An 18,715-nucleotide genomic window follows, 5' to 3' on the forward strand; every position below is an offset into this window, starting at 1 on the left:
CTTGAGGCTTTCTGTTGCCAACATGGCCAAGATTGTGCACTTAACATACGGGGAAACAAAAGGAGGGCAGCAGTATCCCGGATTCCATAGGACGAGATGAGAATTTTTTTATAATATATAAACGCAGCGAGTTGTGATGGTCTGGAACGCACTGCCTGAAAGGGTGGTGGAGGCAGATTCAATAGAAACTTTCAAAAGGAAATTGGATAAATACTTGAAGGGGAAAAATTTGCAGGGCTATGGGGAAAGAGCAGGGGAGTGGGACTAATTGGATAGCTCTTTGAAAGAGCCGGCACAGACACGATGGGCCGAATGGCCGCCTTCTGTGCTTTATCATTCTATGACAGCGCTTGTGTACAAGAGAGGGAGAAGACGAGTAGCCACGTAAGACAGGTTCTGACAAGCGATGGGCCCTTTCATTGCTTCTATCTCGTGTGAAAGACCAGTTCATAGTCGACTACAACTTCCATCGCTTGTGAGTTACTGCTCCTTGTCGACGCCAACATTGCTCCATCAAACAACACTATCAACAGATGAACTGATCATTCATCTCTCTGCTGGATGCAAAATGACTGCTGTATTTGCCTACACAATAACAGTCACTGCATGCACTTGAAAGTAGTTCATGCGAACTGCCTTAAAAGTTTCGGATGCAAGATAGGTTATATATAAATCTTTTATTTAAAAACACACGCAAGAAAAGTGGCAAATCACCATTAGCAATGTGATACCCTCCATGTGCTGCATGGATAATTTACCACTGAACAGGAGTCCTGACAATGTAGGGCTGGGGGCTGAACAGATAGCACAGACAATAGGGACAGTGCTTTGCCCAGCAAAGGAGGTACTGCAGCACATTATTTGAGGCTCATTGAACTTCGGTTTTGTTAGCTCCAAAAGTATGAGTGAATGGAGTGCTGTATTAAAGACAATACTTGTATTATAAAGCACCGTCTACATTGAAATAACTTAACTTTGGAAATACAATGTCTATTACATAAGCGAATGTCACAGACATTCTGTGCTAGCAACATCCTACCAACAGCAATGAGATGAATGATCAATTAATTTGTTTTTTTAGTGGCATTGGTTGAAGGAAAATTTTGGCCAAGACAGTGGGTGAAAACTCCGAGTGTTGTTGGAGCTGCACTCATCCAAGGCAAGTGGAGCGTATTCCATCACAGTCCTGACTTGTGCCTTGTAGATGGTGGAAAGGCTTTCGGGAGTCAGGAGGTGAGTCACTTGCCGCAGAATACCCAGCCTCTGACCTGCTCTTGTAGCCACAGTATTTATGTGGCTGGTCCAGTTAAGTTTCTGGTCAATGGTGACCTCCAGGATGTTGATGGTGGGGGATTCGGCGATAGTAATGCTGTTTAATGTCTATGAGCTGAAATTCTGACGTGTGGCTCAATCCTTCTGACTCAAAGGCAAGGGCGCCATCAGTTGAATCCCAGTACTTCAAGGAGCACTATCTGGTGGAAAGGAGTTAAATAAGGCCACATCGAGCTACCAAGATGTAACAAAAGATCATAAATACAAACTTAGTGAAATGCCAGAGTGTGCTAACTTCTAAAGTTATTCAGGAAGTTATAGTGAAAATGTCTGGATTGAGACTCTCTCCCCACAAAAAGCCGTTGAGGCTGGGTCAATTGAAAAAGTCAAAATTGAGATTGATAGGTTTTTGTTATATAAGGGTATTAAGAGTTACAGAACCAAGGCGGGTAGACGGAGTTAAGATACAGATCAGCCATGATCTAACTGAATGGCGGAACAAGCTTGAGGGACTGAATGGCCTACTCCTGCTCCTATGTTCCAATGAAAGTAAGGAATCCATTCATTCAGACTCTGTTGCCCAATTCACACAAGTTCAATATTGGATGCAATGAACCAATCTTTTAACACACTCACTGGATTATGCAACGCAACAGCCAAAAACAGTAGAGAATGTTTAAACTACAAGATTTGTCAGTGAATTTGCAACATAACCTTGAAATCGGTTGTTCATGTTTCTCAGTAAAAAATGGCTGTTTAAGTTTGTTGACAGCACATCAATACTAATCGTTAGTCATCAGGACTTCATGTGCATACCATAGGCAAGAAAATTTGAGAAGTCATTATTTTTAGATTTATTGCCAAATCTAAGCAATTCTGATCCCACAGAACTAGGTGTTAAATATTTATCAATAGGATGAAATAACTGCCCCCATTTTGATTGCAAGATTTATAATTAGCACAGAACCAACTGTTGTTAATTTTATATAAAAAGGGCCAAAGTGGAGATGAAAGTTCAGGCAGTAATGATATTCTGCAAATAGATGTCCTCAGAATATGCTCTCTGAATATGATCTAATATTTACTAACATGTGCCAGTGACAGCTCATGTCTGAATATCAGCATTACATCAGTGTTTAAATAGTTTTTTTCTGCCAATTATATTGTTTGGTTGCCCAACCTGGATAACGTGGATCACTTCTTTTGTGCTTTACTTGGAACATGGTTAGAAACATGGGTAGATCTGATACTTACCAGCAGAGAGATATGGCAAATACTCCCACAAGGGATGAGAGATGAGTTATGGGCAGAGCTTTACCACGTTACACTGGCACCCCTGATGGATTATACTTCTGTGCTCCAGAATTCACTGAAATTGGTTGGTCCAGCAGACAGGCTACAACAGCACAGAATTGTCTTACCACTGACCAGGTACTGGAGTAAAAAAGCCTGAATTAGCCAACAAGTGTAGGGCTTGTGATTCTACTGGCACAAGTCACCGTCATTGGTCAGATCTCCTCGCATTTACTCCCTTGGCCTGCAATTCCAAACCAGGGTTTTCTCGGTCACCCAAAGTGCTCACTCCAGATTCTGTTAGTGGTTCATCTCAGACCTCGAACAGACACAGACATATAGTTGGGTGTACAGCCAACCACTTAGGACTTCTAATCAATTAGCACAGTCAGCATACAGCATAGCCTCAGGTAAAGCATTCCTGATGGAAAGTCTGCAACGTTCAAACATCAAAAGTGTAGGTAGGTCAGGAAACATTACATGTTCATTGCGAAACTGCATGCATTGATAGAACTCCAGAATTAATGCAGATTATAAATCTTACACATGCTTGATCCAAATTCAATCCAGAGTTAGAGTGAATCCAATACCCCATTCGGGGCAGCTTTATTCTTATCTTCAACCAATCCTTCATTAGTAAATAACGCTGCCCTTTCTTTAGGTCTGCCAGTGCTGCACATTTATACACTGGCTGAGGACGACCATCAGGCAATCTGTTTCCAGATCTCCGTCAAAGTTGCTCCACATCCCGCAGCCGAGAGAGCAAGGGTGGCATATCCTGTTCCCAATGTTTTCCCTCCCACCATTGAAACATCCCCCCAACAGCCTATGTACAATTGGAAATGTGGCACATGTGTGGGAGGGGTGCCGCATGGGTGGAATTGTGTCCTCTCAGTGCAGCAGACATTACTACACTAAATCTGCTACACCACTGAGAGGGCGAATGTTTACTTCAGATTCACTCCAAGTTAAATTCGGCCCATTTGCACTTCATGCCTCAATGCAAATTGGTTGCTGATTTGGATTTAAACTGAACAAAAAACAGTCCTAGTGCAAACAGGGTTTACAGCGCACCGGTTACTAGGACAATCTGGAAAAGGATACACACACATACAGGATAAGACACTGAAGGACTGGACTTGCACTGAGATGGAAATGGATTGAAGGGGTCATTCAATATTTATTTTACAAGAGTAGGTAGAGTAATCCTGGGGTGGGGTGAGCAGAGCGGAAAGGGGTGGGGGAAAGAATGTCCAAACCTGTGTATACCTTGCCAGTTAGCATGTCGACATAAGGACCTAACAATAAAAAAAAATTTAAAAATCATTCTTACACACATAAGAGGACATAACTATCCCATAGATATCAATTTTTGCTGCAGTGATTATCACATCAGGGATCAAGGTTAGCTAGAGGGGTTTGGATACAAAGTAAACACTGGGGTCATCAGCACTGTACTCTTGGCCTTTTGCTCTCCTTAAGCAGTATTCCACCGAAGCCAAAATGGCTGCTCGTGCCAACTTTCCAGTGTTGTGTTTCCACCACCACCCCCGCCCCCATCACAAGAAAGGGAGATTTTTAGCTCATCTAAATCTGTTTTTAAATATTTTGTGCTAACATGCACCCAAAGATGCATATTTTAACTTGGGCACATTCAGAATATTTCAGGGTAGCACAGGTCCCACAACTACCTCAGATTATGGCCACAATCCTTATAAATTGGAACAATTATATTTTTCTTGGGGGTGGGGGGGGGGGGGGGGGGAAGAGAAAGAGGAGAAAGGAGGAGTCAGAAAGGAAAACACCCTGGTTACTCCTGTGAAAATGTTGCATGACCCCTAAAAAAGGGATAGGAGCAGACACCTTGGGTATGATATGAGAGGGATAAGGAGTTGAGGCCTGCACCATTTACCAGAAGCAGAGCCTGTTCTTGCAGTAGCTGCTGCTGAAGAATCTCTAACTGTCTCTGCTCCTCCTCTAATTGGTGCCTTATGTACTCCTAGAGACAGAGAACGCAAAAATGATTTAAGGAAGAACAGGTAAAGAAAGTAAACAATAGGTACAAAGTAGTCAGGAGTTCTGAAGTAGAACTTGAAGGAAGAAAAGACTTTCAGCTCTCAGCTTTATCAGCAGTTTTATTTAGACTTTTCTCCCACATCCCTTTTCTACTGTTTTATTTACAACCTATTGAAGGGAAATTGGTATGGATATTTCCTACCTAAAACTTGGGTGAAGTATCTGATGAGTAAAATATCTAAATTGAGGAGACTAGATTAAATTGCCCACTACAAGTCTTGAATGATGGAAATCGGGCCCAGGGTGCTAAACAATACAAAATTCCATTAAAATAAATAACAAATTCCAACCGTTGCTTTGATTCCATGTTTTCCAGCAAAACAATTGATAATCATATTGTGGAAAATTCTGAAATGGGATGAAATTTCAAAAGGGAATGGGATAAATACTTGATGGGGAAAAATAGGGAAAGGGCAGGGGAGTGGGACTAATTAGATAGCTCTTTCATAGAGCCAGCACAGGCACAATGGGCCAAATGGCCTCCTTCTGTGCTGTATCATTCTATGATTCTATTAGTGCACTGTGCTACAAGTCACCTCTGCGACTTGGTCTCAGATCTGGCCCAGGCTGATGGAGACACCGGACTCGACTCCCATCGATTATAAGCGTCTTTGAATTTTGGGGCTGTCTTAATTTAGTTCACAGTGGACAGAAATCCAGATATAAAACTGCCTGTAATTTAGGTACTAATTGGCAGCCTCACTCGGTCCTTAAGAATGACACTGTTTCTATGGGGGGTGGGGAGGCACACATCTCAGGTTGGGGCTGAGGCAGATCCTTGCAGCAATGCAGAGGGGGCTTTACTCTGCATCAAACCTCTGCAGAAACTTGGATGAAATAAAGTGGATGAGCAGCAAAGTTCCTGACTTGACTTCCCTTCCCTCCCACCGCCGCCGCCCCCCACCCCCAAACAGAAAAATAGATACACAATTTTAAGTTCAGGGACGTTTACCATGAATTTCTCAGTTACTGTAGGTTTGCAAGTTGACTGTTACTGGTTTTACAACTGATATTTGTATCTGCTCAGTACAGTGTCGTCTCCCTGAGCATATACATTGATAGTTCGTCAAAAAGTCCTAAAGATTAGGTGGCATGTACTCTGCCTCAAACAACAACAGTTTGGATCAGTTGCTTGTGGCACTAGTTTTACTCGTCTCTTACTTCCAATGCGTACTGACCTACATAATTACAATACTGTAAAAATGTTACATTGTAAACTGGACAAATTAAATTCAAAACCTCGCTTATTCTTTTGGGTCAATGAATTAGATTTATAGTCCAAAATCCACTGCTGTCAGACCCCTAAAAAGCCTTGCAAGACCAAAAACGGAGGACAATTTAAACAATAGATTAATCAAGGAGCCCCTCACCAGGTCGGTCACTGGATATGACTGTCAATGTTCTGAGGAGAGTCATGTGGTAATCCCAACATAAGGGAGCGAGAAACTAACTGAATAGGAGGGTGAAGAACAGTGTGCACTGGGACACTTCTAAAGAAGGCAGGAAACGAGGGATGGTGTGTGATAACCAGAAGGGGTACCCAAAAAATAAATAAGGTAGGGGTAAGTTTTCTGTCCCTCACCACCTCTTGAGGGTGCAAACTCCCACCAGGGTATGGTTTCATGGGTGTCAGTAGCCCTTTGGTAACTCATCCGAATGGCCATTCTTCATGTGCAAAACAAGACAGAGTCCGCCAGCAGGCTATTCAACTGTGGAGGTGGTGGGGGGGTGGGGGGAGAAAAGGAGGGTCTTAGCAGAGTCTGATCCGGTCCTCATTTGACACCCACACACGTGGACTTTCTAATGGGGATCACTGGATGATTAGCTGGCGTGAGGGCGCTGGCTGAATTGTCACCTCCCTCGTCCAGCGATACTGAGGCCAATTGTACCACTTCAAATGCTGTCACAGGCGCGAGCAGCTAATTCAGCACACGGCAGAGGTTGAATATGGGGCCTTCAGGCCAAAAGTGTTTTGAAAGAGAAGAAAGTCTAACTGCTGGATTACAAGTACCACACAGCACCTCTTTACCAATTACTCCAGGTACAAAATTAATCTATTTGCTACAGACAGGGGTTCTACCTGCTCTCTCTCGGCCTGTCTCCTCTCCTCCTCTCTGCGAAGCTGCTGCATCTCGTCTAACTGCCGCTGATGCTCCTTTTCTTGCTGCTTGCGTAGCTCTCGTTCTCTGCGCTGTTGCTAAAAATCAGAAACATTAAATCACAAGTTTTACTTACGCTGTACAAACCAATTAACAAATTAAAGACTGCATCGGAGCAGGCTGGGGAGGAGGTGGTAAAGGATGAGGGGAAAGAGCGGGGACTCTGCCTCGGATTCTCACTCATTACCGTATTGTCACGGCCATTTCAGTCAATTCAAAGATTTGTTTGGCCTTTTCCTTCCTAAAATTCTTAAGTTCTTCTAAGATTGGGAAGTAACAGCGTGGGTGATTGAAGGCTGGAGTCGTGAGTACCAGCACTCTTGTAAAGGCAGTCCACTGAACTGTTTTTTTATCACGAAGCCACTTGCATTTGTCTTCTACACAATATAGAAAGAGAGAACTTGCATTAATATAGCCCATTTCATGACCTCAGGACGCCCCAAAGTGCTTTAAAGCCCATTAAATACTTTTGAAGTGTAGTCACTAATAAAACGTAGGAAACGCAGCAGCCAATTTGCACACAGCAAACTCCCACAAACAGCAATGTGATAGTGACCATATAATGTGTTTTTTTTTTAAATTGATTTTGGATGAGGGATAAATCTTGGCCTGGACACCAGAGAGAACTTCTCCACTCTTCCTTGAAAATGTGCCATGGGATCTTTTACATCCAACTGATAGTGCAGACAGGGCCTCAGTTTAACATCTCATCCAAAAGACGGCACCTCTGACAATGCAGCACTCTCTCAGTATTGTACTTGAGTGTCAGCCTAGATTATGTACTCAAATCTCTGCAGTGAGACTTGAATCCACATCCTTCTGATTCGGAGGACATTGGGCTACCCATTGAGCTACCCATTGAGCCACTGCTGACACCTAAATATATGCTGGTTATAAAATTCCTGTACTCGTAGAAAGTGATCATGCCATAATCCTTGCTCCACTTGCACCAAAGTGTTAAACTACAAAAGCCAGAACAGTAGAATGCAAGTCAGAGGAAGTTGTGATGAAATTAGAGTGTGCTTTGGTCAGACCGCACCTTGAGTGCTACACCTAGATCCAATCGCTGAAACACAAGGGAATCATTCAAGCCCTGTAGGCTGATCCAGAGTGTCAAAGGTCTGAGTTATGAAAAAAGACTGGAGAAACTTGGGCTTTTCAGCCTGGAAAGAAAATGTCAGAGAGGTGATCTTAGAGGTATAAAAGGTAATTGAAAGAACAGAAAATGTTAATCCAGAACATTACTTTAAATTAAATTGTGATCGGGTTAGATGAAAAGGGGTGGGAGGAGGCTCGTGTGGAGCATAAACACCGGCACAGACCAGTTGGGCCGAGTGGACTGTTTCCGTGCTGCAAATTCTATTTAAGTAGGACAAAGGGCCACAGGATCAAACCAGTAAAAGGTAAATTTAGGGCCAGAATCAAGGAACTCTTCTTCACACAAAGAGTGATCAACATATCCAGACAGAGTAGAGGAGGTGAAAACCTTATCATTTAAGAAACAATTGGAAGCTGCAATGGGGAGACTTTAGGATCTCTCTGAATGGATGATTTAAGACTGGCCAAATGGCCTTGCTCATCATTAATTATCTTGTGATCAACATTGTACAAAGCTGAGCAGGCATGGTTATTACCGATGGCTGAACCTTCCATCACGAAAACAGATCTGAAAACTCCAATTAAAAAGCACCCACGCAGGAAGTATGGCAGTGATGCTGCTCAGTGGAGCACTTATAACTCAGCATCATGGGGTGCTGGGATCCATGTGCAACCTTCCCTCCACTCAGTCGTTCATCTCGCATGGTGAGGCACTGAGCCAAGACCATGAAAGGGCAACAAAGCACAGAGGAAGGCTTATCCCTGAGCTAACATCATGTGCCTTCTAAGTATGGAGACCAGTAATAGTGGAGATGGGAGCCATTCATTAGCCTGTTCTTTTCAATTGAAAATGATGCAGAGCTAAGGCAGTCAGAATCACAAGGTTAATACCCACTTATTTCATCTCTAATGCAGCATTGCCCTCCCATGCTCCCATCTCACTCCCACTGACAGTGAAACCTCTATTTGTGCCTTTGTCATTTCTAGACTCAATTACCTTAATATTGTCATCAGCATCCTGGGCTCACCCTTCATAAAATGAATCTCATCCAAACCTTTGCTAGCCACATCTCAAGTCCTGCTGTCCTTGAAAACTCCCCCAAAACACAGAAGTCTCGGTGTCTGTCCTGATCTACAAGTCCCTCTACAGCCTCATCCCTTCCTATCACTGCAACTTCCCCCTTCCCTACATGCTGGCACATACTCTATGCTTATCTGATGCTAGCATCCTTTGCATCATCCTCCCTCTCCAACTTCAGCCACCTTGGCCCCACACTCTGTAATGCTCTCCACAAACCTCACCACCTTGCTACCTCTGACTCCTCCTTCGAACGTCTCCTAAAAACCTACCTCTCTGACCACGTTTTCCACTACCTCCTCTAACCTACCTCCTGGCACGACTTGGTGTCCGACTGTCAATTCTGTAAAGCACTTTGGGCCGTTTAACTATATTAAATACACTATAATGAATGCAAGTTATTAAATATTAAAACTATATATAAAATTGAACGGAAAAACACATCACCTTCTTTGGTTCTGTACAGGACTATGGGGGAGCGTGTGTGGCAGTGTGACTAATCATGGATTGTTCCAGCAAAGAGCCAGCATGGACTTTTCCTAACTTTTTCCGCAGAGCGGCGGCGGACCCGAGCAGCAGAACACTGAGAGTGGGGATAAAAGCAGCAGCAGACCTGCAACAAGAGACAACTACTGTGCGACATCGTAGGTGAGGCAGGAGAGTCCGAAAGGTGAGCACCGTATAAAAGGAGAGGCCAAGAGCGGGAGGAGAGTCTGAGAGGTGAACGCAGTGTAACTCTAAGGCAAGTCATGGCAGCAGAGCTCGCACCCGTGATATGCTCCTCCTGCACTATGTGGGAAGTCATGGACACTACCAGTGTCCCTGGTGACCATGTGTGCAGGAAGTGTGTCCAGCTGCAGCTACTGGCAAACCGCATTTCGGAGCTGGAGCTGCGGGTGGATTCACTGTGGAGCATCCGCGATGCTGAGACTATCGTGGATAGCATGTTCAGCGAGGTGGTCACGCCACAGGTAAAGATTACACAGGCAGAAAGGAAATGGGTGACCGCCAGGCAGAGTAAAAGGACTAAGCAGGTACAGCAGGAGTCCCCTGGGGCCATCTCCCTCTCAAGCAGATATTCTGCTTTGGATACTATTGGGGGAGATGGCTTATCAGGGGAAAGCAGCAAGAGCCAAGTTCGTGGCACCACGGGTGGCTCTGCTGCACAGGAGGGGAGGAAGAAGAGTGGCAGGGCTATAGTGATAGGGGATTCAATTGTAAGGGGAACAGATAGGCGTTTCTGCGGCCGTAAACGTGACTCCAGGATGGTATGTTGTCTCCCTGGTGCTAGGGCCAAGGATGTCACGGAACGGCTGCAGGGTATTCTGGAGGGGGAGGGTGAACAGCCAGTAGTCGTGGGTCCATATTGGTACCAACGACATAGGTAAAAAAAGGGATGAGGTCCTGCAAGGTGAATTTAAGGAGTTAGAAGATAAATTAAAAAGCAGGACCTCAAAGGTAGTGATCTCAGGATTACTACCAGTGCCACGTGCTAGTGAGTATAGGAACAGGAGAATAGACAGGATGAATGCGTGGCTGCAGGGATGCTGTAGGAGGGAGGGATTTAGATTCCTGGGACATAGGGACTGGTTCTGGGGAAGGTGGGACCTGTACAAGCGAGACGGGTTACACCCGAGCAGGACTGGGACCAATGTCCTCGCGGGGGTGTTTGCTAGTGCTGTTGGGGAAGGTTTAAACTAGAGTGGCAGGGGGATAGGAACCTTAGCGGGGAGTCAGAAGGGAGTAAAGTTGAGAGCAGCAAGAGAGGGGAAGACCCAGGGGAAATTTACAATACAAATAGTACAAACAGTTGTTCAAGAACAAGCGAAAGGGAAAAGCGTAGAGCAGCGGAAAGAAAGTGTACTTTAGACTCTACAGATAGTGAAAACTAGAAGGCGTAAGGCGATTAACCCAGCATCAAAGCTGAAGGTCAGGCTCTGGTGTGCGGCCCAACTAAGAGTTCTATATACAAATGCACGGAGTATAAGGAATAAATTAAATGAAATACAGGTTCAAATTCAAATTGGAGGGTATGACATGCTATTACTGAGACATGGCTGCAGGATGGTCAGGATTGGGAATTAAATATACCGGGTTATAAGGTCTACAGGAAAGATAGGGAAAATGGAAGAGGGGGAGGAGTAGCCTTAGTAGATGAAATCAATTCAATGATAAGGAGGATATAACGAGAGGTAAGCAGCCAACAGAGACCTTATGGGTTGAATTGAGAAATAGGAAAAGATCTAAGACTATAGTTGGAGTTGTGTATAGGACCCCTGGCAGCAGCTCTGGAGTGCTAGATTGTATAAATGCAGAGATTAGACAAGTGTGTAACAAAGGCATAGTGGTCTTAATGGGGGACTTTAACCTTCACATAGATTGGGGAAAGCAGACTAGCAACTGTCAGAAAGGTAGTGAATTTCTTGAGTGTGTCCGGGATAGTTTTCTACAGCAGTATGTCCTAGAGGCAACAAGGGGGCAAGCCATACTAGATTTAGTAATGAGTAATGAACCAGATTTAGTTAACAGCTTAACTGTGCATGAACATCTATCCAATAGCGATCATAACACGATCGAGTTTAACGTAGTGTTTGAAAGCCAAAAAAGTGAATCAGCTGCTAAAATTTTAGACTTGGGTAAGGCCGACTTCAATGGGATGAGACAGAGACTGTCCACAGTAAACTGGGCAAATCTGTTAATGGGTAAAATGACTGATGATCAGTGGGAAATATTTAAAGAAACATTTAATGAGATACAGAACCGGTTTATACCCCTGAGGGGCAAGAACTATACTTGCCAAAAAAAAGTCATGGACAACTAAAGAGGTAAGGGACAGTATAAGACATAAGGAAAGTGCATACAAAAAGGCAAAAAATGGCACAGATCCTGGCAAATGGGAAAGATACAAAGATCAACAAAGGGTCACAAAACAGACAGTAAGAGCTACAAAAAGAGAGTATAAAAAGAAACTTGCAAGGGATATCAAAACCAATACGAAGAACTTTTATAGTTATATTAGGAAAAAGAGGGTGGTCAGGAGCAGTGTTGGCCCCTTAAAAACTGAAAGTGGGGATATTGTCATTGACAATGGGGAAATGGCGGACATGTTGAATGATTACTTTGCGTCAGTATTTACAGTAGAAAAAGAGGATAGCATGCCGGAAATCCCAAGAAAACTAATATTAAATCGGGGACAGGGACTCGATAAAATTAACATAAGTAAAGCAACAGTAATGAAGAAAATAATAGCACTAAAGAGTGACAAATCCCCAGGACCAGATGGTTTCCATCCCAGGGTTTTAAATGAAGCAGGTGAGCACATTACAGATGCCCTAACTATAATCTTTCAAAGTTCTCTAGATTGAGGAACTGTCCCTCTAGATTGGAAAATTGCACTTGTCACTCCGCTTTTTAAGAAAGGAGAGAGGGGGAAACCGGGGAATTATAGACCAGTTAACCTAACATCTGTTGTGGGGAAAATGCTGGAGTCTATAATTAAGGATAGGGTGAGTGAACACCTCGAGAATTTTCAGTTAATCAGGGAGAGTCAGCATGGATTTGTGAAAGGTAGGTCGTGCCTGAATTTTTTGAAGAGGTGACTAAAGTAGTGGACAGGGGAATGTCAATGGATGTTATTTATATGGACTTCCAGAAGGCATTTGATAAGGTCGCACAGAAGAGACTGTTAGCCAAGTTAGAAGCCCATGGAATCGAGGGAAAAGTACGGACTTGGTTAGGAAGTTGGCTGAGTGAAAGGCGACAGAGAGTAGGGATAATGGGTAAGTATTCACATTGGCAGGATGTGACTAGTGGAGTCCCGCAGGGATCTGTCTTGGGGCCTCAATTATTCACAATATTTATTATCGACTTAGATGAATGCATAGAAAGTCTCATATCTAAGTTTGCCGATGACACAAAGATTGGTGGCATTATAAGCAGTGTAGATGAAAACACAACATTACAAAGGGATATTGATAGATTAGGTGAATGGGCAAAACTGTGGCAAATAGAATTCAATGTCGGCGAATGTGAGGTCATCCACTTTGGATCAAAAAAGGAAAGAACAGGGTATTTTCTAAATGGTAAAAAGTTAAAAACAGTGGATGTCCAAAGGGACTTAGGGGTTCAGGTACATCGATCATTGAAGTGTCATGAACAGGTGCAGAAAATAATCAATAAGGCTAATGGAATGCTGACCTTTATATATAGAGGACTGGAGTACAAGGGGGCAGAAGTTATGCTGCAGCTATACAAAACCCTGGTTAGACCGCACCTGGAGTACTGTGAGCAGTTCTGGGCACCGCACCTTCAGAAGGACATATTGGCCTTGGAGGGAGTGCAGTGTAGGTTTACTAGAATGATACCCGGACTTCAAGGATTAAGTTACGAGGAGAGATTACACAAATTGGGGTTGTAATCTCTAGAGTTTCGAAGGTTATGGGGTGATCTGATCGAAGTTTATAAGATATTAAGGGGAATGGATAGGGTGGATAGAGAGAAACTATTTCCACTGGTTGGGGATTCTAGGAGAAGGGGGCACAGTCTAAAAATTAGAGCCAGCCCTTTCAGGAGTGAGATTAGAAAATATTTCTACACACAAAGGGTGGTAGAAGTTTGGAACTCTCTTCTGAAAACGGCAATTGATACTAGCTCAATTGCTAAATTGAAATGTGAGATAGATAGCTTTTTGGCAACCAAAGGTATTAAGGGATATGGGCCAAAGGCAGGGATATGGAGTTAGATCACACATCAGCCATGATCTTATCAAATGGCGGAGCAGGCACGAGGGGCTGAATGGCCTACTCCTGTTCCTATGTTCCTATGATGGGTCAAATGGCCTCCTTCAGTGAGCATCTGAGGTTTTACATCCGAGAAATGACAGACTGGAATTTAATCTTAAATTTCAGGTGACATTTTAAAGAGACCATGCTAAGTGTCACTCGCTTGGACTGAAACACTCATTTTGGTTTGAAGACATAACCTATTTTGAAGGATTTCGCTCTTAAAATAACTACTAAATGGAGTTGCAATCAGTCACACCCATTATGATTAAACTCCCAATGTCTGTCCAATATTTACAGTCGTGCAGTTTACATATCAAACAAATCCTTTGCTTCCATCTCTGCCTGCTGCTTTTTCGTGCATTAACAAGCTGAAGTGCTGAAGGAAAAACAACAGGTGATGATGGAATGATATAGCACACAAGGAAGCCATTTGGCCCATTGAGTCTGTGCCATCTCTTTGAAAGAGCTATCCAATTTGTCCCATTCCCCATAGCCCTGCAAATATTTCCCCTTCAAGCGTTTATCCAATTCCCTTTCGAAAGTTACTACTGAATCTGCTTCCACTGCCCTTTCAGGTAGTGCATTCCAGATCAGCATAACTCACTGTATAAAAAAATTTCTCCTCATCTCGCCTTGGTTCTTTTGCCAATTGCCTTAAATCTGTGTCCTCTGGTTACTGACCCTTCTGCCAATGGAAACAGTTTCTCCTTATTTGCTCTATGAAAACCCTTCGTGATTTTGAACACCTCTATTAATTCTCCCCTTAACCTTCTCTGCTCTAGAGAGAACATCCCTAGTTTCTCCAGTCTCTCCAAGTGACTGAAGTCCCTCTTCCCTGGTACCATTCTAGTAAATCTCTTTTGCATCCTCTCTAAGGCCTTGACATCCTTCCGAAAGTGCGGTGCCCAGAATTGGACTCAATACTCCAGCTGGGGCCTAACCAGTGATTTATAAAGGTTCAGCATAACTTCCTTGCTATTGTACTCTATGTCTCTTTTTTTTAAAAAAACAGCCTTCTCAGCTTGTCCTGCCACCAAAGATTTGTGTGTGAACACCCCAGGTCTCTGTGTTCCTGCACTTCCTTTAAAATTGTACTATTTAGTTTATATTGCCTCGCCTCATTCTTCCTACCAAAATGCATCACTTCACACTTCTCTGTGATAGATACATCAAACAGTGATTTAGTCTTCAGCACCCACTCAGGCAGGTCTGCTATCAGTACACCAGAACCCTTTTATTATGAAACCTTGCACAGTACTGTGTTAATTATATGAGCAGTTGGCTGATGATTTGTGACTGAATGACAATTTGATGAACTGCAGAGTCAGATTAGGTCCTGAATGAAAGCCAGTGTCTCCAGTCATAATCAACAAGATACATCTCCCTGCTGCTTATGAACTGAACGATGCAGGATTAGTTCAGGTTAACATTTCTCAGTAAATTCTTCACTGTGGTGAATGGAACACTTCTCTGCTTTTGGCACCCAGTGTCAGCAGCCAGCACTCCTAGTTCAAGACCAAGACGTGAAGACCATTGGAAGAGTCCAGTCTGGCAGTAACAAAGGCATGGATGAGGGTTGCAGCAGCAGATGAGCTGAGGCAAGGGCAGAGGTGGGCGATGTTACGAAGGTGGAAGTCAGAGGTATTGGTGATGGAGCGGATATGTGGTCGGAAGCTCATCTCAGGGTCAAATAGGACGCCAAGGTTGTGAACGGTCTGGTTCAGCCTCACACAGTAGCCAGGGAGAGGGATGGAGTCGATGGCCAGGGAATGGAGTTTGCAGTGGGGACCAAAGACAATGGCTTCGGTCTTCGCAAGAACCCCGTGTAGAACCGTAAAATGGTTACAGCATACGAGGGCGCCATTCGGCCCATTGAGCCCGTGCTGGCACTTTGTAAGAGTAATCCAGTTAGTCCCTTTCCCCCATAGCCCTGCAAATTTTTTCCCTTCAAGTATTTACCCAATTCCTTTTTGAAAGCCACAACTGAATCTGCTTCCACCACCCTTTCAGGCTGTGCATTCCAGATCATAACTACTAGTTGCGTAAAAAAGTTTTTCCTCATGTCGCCTTTGGTTCTTTTGCCAATCACCTTAAATTTGTGTCCACTGGTTCTCGACCCTTCTGCCAATGGGAACAGTTTCTATCTATTTACTTTATCGAAACCTGTCATGATTTTGAACACTTCTATCAAACTTCCTCTTAACCTTCTCTGCTCTGAGAACAATCCCAGCTTCTCCAGTCTATCAATGTAACTGAAGTCCCTCATCCCTGGAACCATTCTAGTAGATCTTTGCTGCACCCTCTCGAAGGCCTTCACATCCTTCCGAAAGCGTGATGCCCAGGATTGGACAGTTGCAGCCGAACCAGTGTTCTACAAAGGTTCAACATAACTTCTTTGCTTTTGTAATCTATGCCTTAATTTATAAGCCCAGGATCCCATATGCTTTTTTAACCGCTTTCTCAACCTGTCCTGCCACCTTCTAAGATTTGTGCACCTATACCCCCAGGTGTCTCTGTTCCTGCACCCCCTTTAGAATTGTAGCATTTACTTTACATTACCTCTGCTCATTCTTCCTGCCAAAATATATCACTTCACAATTCTCTGCGTTAAATTTCATCTGCCATGTGTTCACCCATTCCACCAGCCTATCTATGTCCTCTTCAAGTCTATTACTATGCTCCTCACTGTTTACTACACTTAAAAGCTTTGTCTTAATTGCAAATTTTAAAATCGTAACTCTACCCCAGCAATATATCCAAAGGCGTAAAAGCACCAAATGCACCACTGCAACATTTCCATCTCCATTTTCCAGACCACTCGAGTGAGGCTGCCAATTCAGATTTGAGCCACTTCCTATGAAGCGGACTGAGAATGCCTCCAAGAGTCAGTGTGGCCTGATTTGAACTCAGTTCCCAGAGTTGAAAGGGCAGTGTGCATACGGACCCAGACCCCAGCAACCAGTAATATCCCCAAATACACAGTTGCTCGGTAAGCGAGTTGGATGTTAAATTAATCAAGTTTCACTACATAATCAATGCAGTCCATGCACTAAAGGCTAAATATGGAACAGAACAGAAAGTTAATGGGTCCAAGTCACACACAGACAGAAATGAGTTCCCAAGAGGTTATGCGCTCGTGGACTGAAATGCCCTGAAGTAAGCGGTGTTTAATACTGCACAGGAATACCTCATCATAAAGAGCACTCGTTGCACAAAGAAGCCACAACACCCTAGTATTACAGAATGTGCACAGGATGCAGACATTAGAAATCACAGCTTCTACTGATCGAGTTTAGCTGTAAGTAAAACTGGACTGAAGAGTCCTTTTTTTTCACCTCCTCCAGCCGACGTCGCTGCTCTTTCTGTTCTTCTATGCGTTTCTGCCGTTCAGAGAGAAGCTGCCGCTTGTGTTCCTCTGGGTCCCGGCGTGGCAGCACAATCTGCTGCTGACGCCTTACAGCTTCCGAGCGCTCTTTGTTCTCCTGCTGCAGCCGCAGGAAGTCTCGCCTTAGCGTGGACTCGCCTGGCAAATTCACAATGGAGCTGCAGTGGAGGCAGGGAGAGGAAAGGTAAATAAGAGCCCGTTCATCGAATCTTACAGCACAGAAAGAGGCCATTTGGCCCGTCGTACCTGTGCCAGCAATTTGAGAGGGACCCAACTAGTTCCATTGCCCCATCAAGTATTTACCCAATTCCTTTTTGAAAGTTACTATTGAATCTGCTTCCAGCACCCTTTCAGGCAGTGCATTCCAGATCATAGTTACTCGCTGCGTAAACAAATTCTCATCTCCCCTCTGGTTATATTTTTCTTTTGCAACTTTCTCTTTAATATCACAAGTACCATGTGCAAAGCAATGGTCAGGATGAAGATAAACGTTGTGGACAAAGACTTTCAAGGTTCTCTACCCAAAACAACCTTTACAGATGCAGATGGAAATGCACAGCAGGTCTAAGATTTTCTCTTTTTCTTTTGAGTTTTGAGCAATTGCAGTTTTTTTTGTTTTAATCACAAGAGTCAATAAAAATGGATTTTTTAACAAGTTACCACAGTTTTATTGTTTAAGTCATGCATTTATGCAGGTTCCTTTTTATCTTTAAAGGGTACGATTCATCAACAGGTGAAATTCTCCCCCCTCCCTTTTTTTTAAAAAAGGAACCAAATAGTCAAACGTAAAAGAAACCAGCAACTTGTGCCAGTCAGCTCGCTACATTTAAACATTAATATTGTGATAAGATATTTGACGATGCAATTAAACCAGCAATATACAAACTGCTTCCTCCTCTCTTTTTCCTCCGTCTTTTTCACCCCCACAAACCTAGTTTAAAAAGAAGTTCCTCGAGAAGGCTGTGGACAAATGATCATTTTTTTTTCACGGAAGTTCTCAATATGTGGTCAATCACATTTATTGCCCATCCCTTATTTCCCTGTTTACAACAAGAGTGGCTTGCGAGGCTGCAGAGCGTCAACCATGTCGTTTAGGACTGTAATTATGTGGAAACCAGACCAGGTTGGGAGGGAGGGCAGGTTCCCTTCCCTGGAAGGGCATTAAGTTAACCTTTACTGGATCTAGCCCACAAATTGCTGGACTTGCTGAATTCAGTCGCACAAGTTGCCATTTTACAAAGAGCTCCCGATGTACCTCAGATTCAGCTATGGCTTGGGAGGTTAAAAATGTGGATGTAACGTACTTACTTTGCCACTCCACACTATGGGAAGTGACTACCCAGTTTCTCACAGTCACAACTGAACAGTGAGATGACTTAGGACAGAGAAAAAAATTATTGAGGCGGGTCCCTCCTTAGCCTCAATGTTGGCTATGGCCACGCATCAAACACTGTTCAAACTCTGTACCCATCAAAATTTTTATTAGGCGGTCTGGGTGGGACAGCAGGTTAGACGCTGGTTTTTCACGCGATCTGGGTTCTAATCCATTGCAGGCTTCTGGGGTCGGTCT

General features: G+C 43.7%; 1 protein-coding gene across 2 annotated transcripts in view; it reads right to left on the reverse strand.

Annotated features, from left to right (window-relative positions):
- The window catches only part of LOC137302379 (misshapen-like kinase 1), a 202,284-nt gene that overhangs the window by 58,981 nt on the left and 124,588 nt on the right, over nt 1-18,715 (reverse strand). For both annotated transcript variants that reach the window (XM_067972004.1, XM_067972003.1), the window contains exons 12-13: nt 17,096-17,303; nt 6,722-6,838 (exon numbers count right to left, since the gene is read on the reverse strand). In XM_067972004.1, coding sequence (XP_067828105.1) covers nt 6,722-6,838; nt 17,096-17,303 — 325 coding nt within the window. The remainder of the gene's footprint in view (nt 1-6,721; nt 6,839-17,095; nt 17,304-18,715) is intronic.

This window comes from Heptranchias perlo, chromosome 35 (genome assembly GCF_035084215.1).
Source record: "Heptranchias perlo isolate sHepPer1 chromosome 35, sHepPer1.hap1, whole genome shotgun sequence".
NCBI lineage: Eukaryota > Metazoa > Chordata > Chondrichthyes > Hexanchiformes > Hexanchidae > Heptranchias > Heptranchias perlo.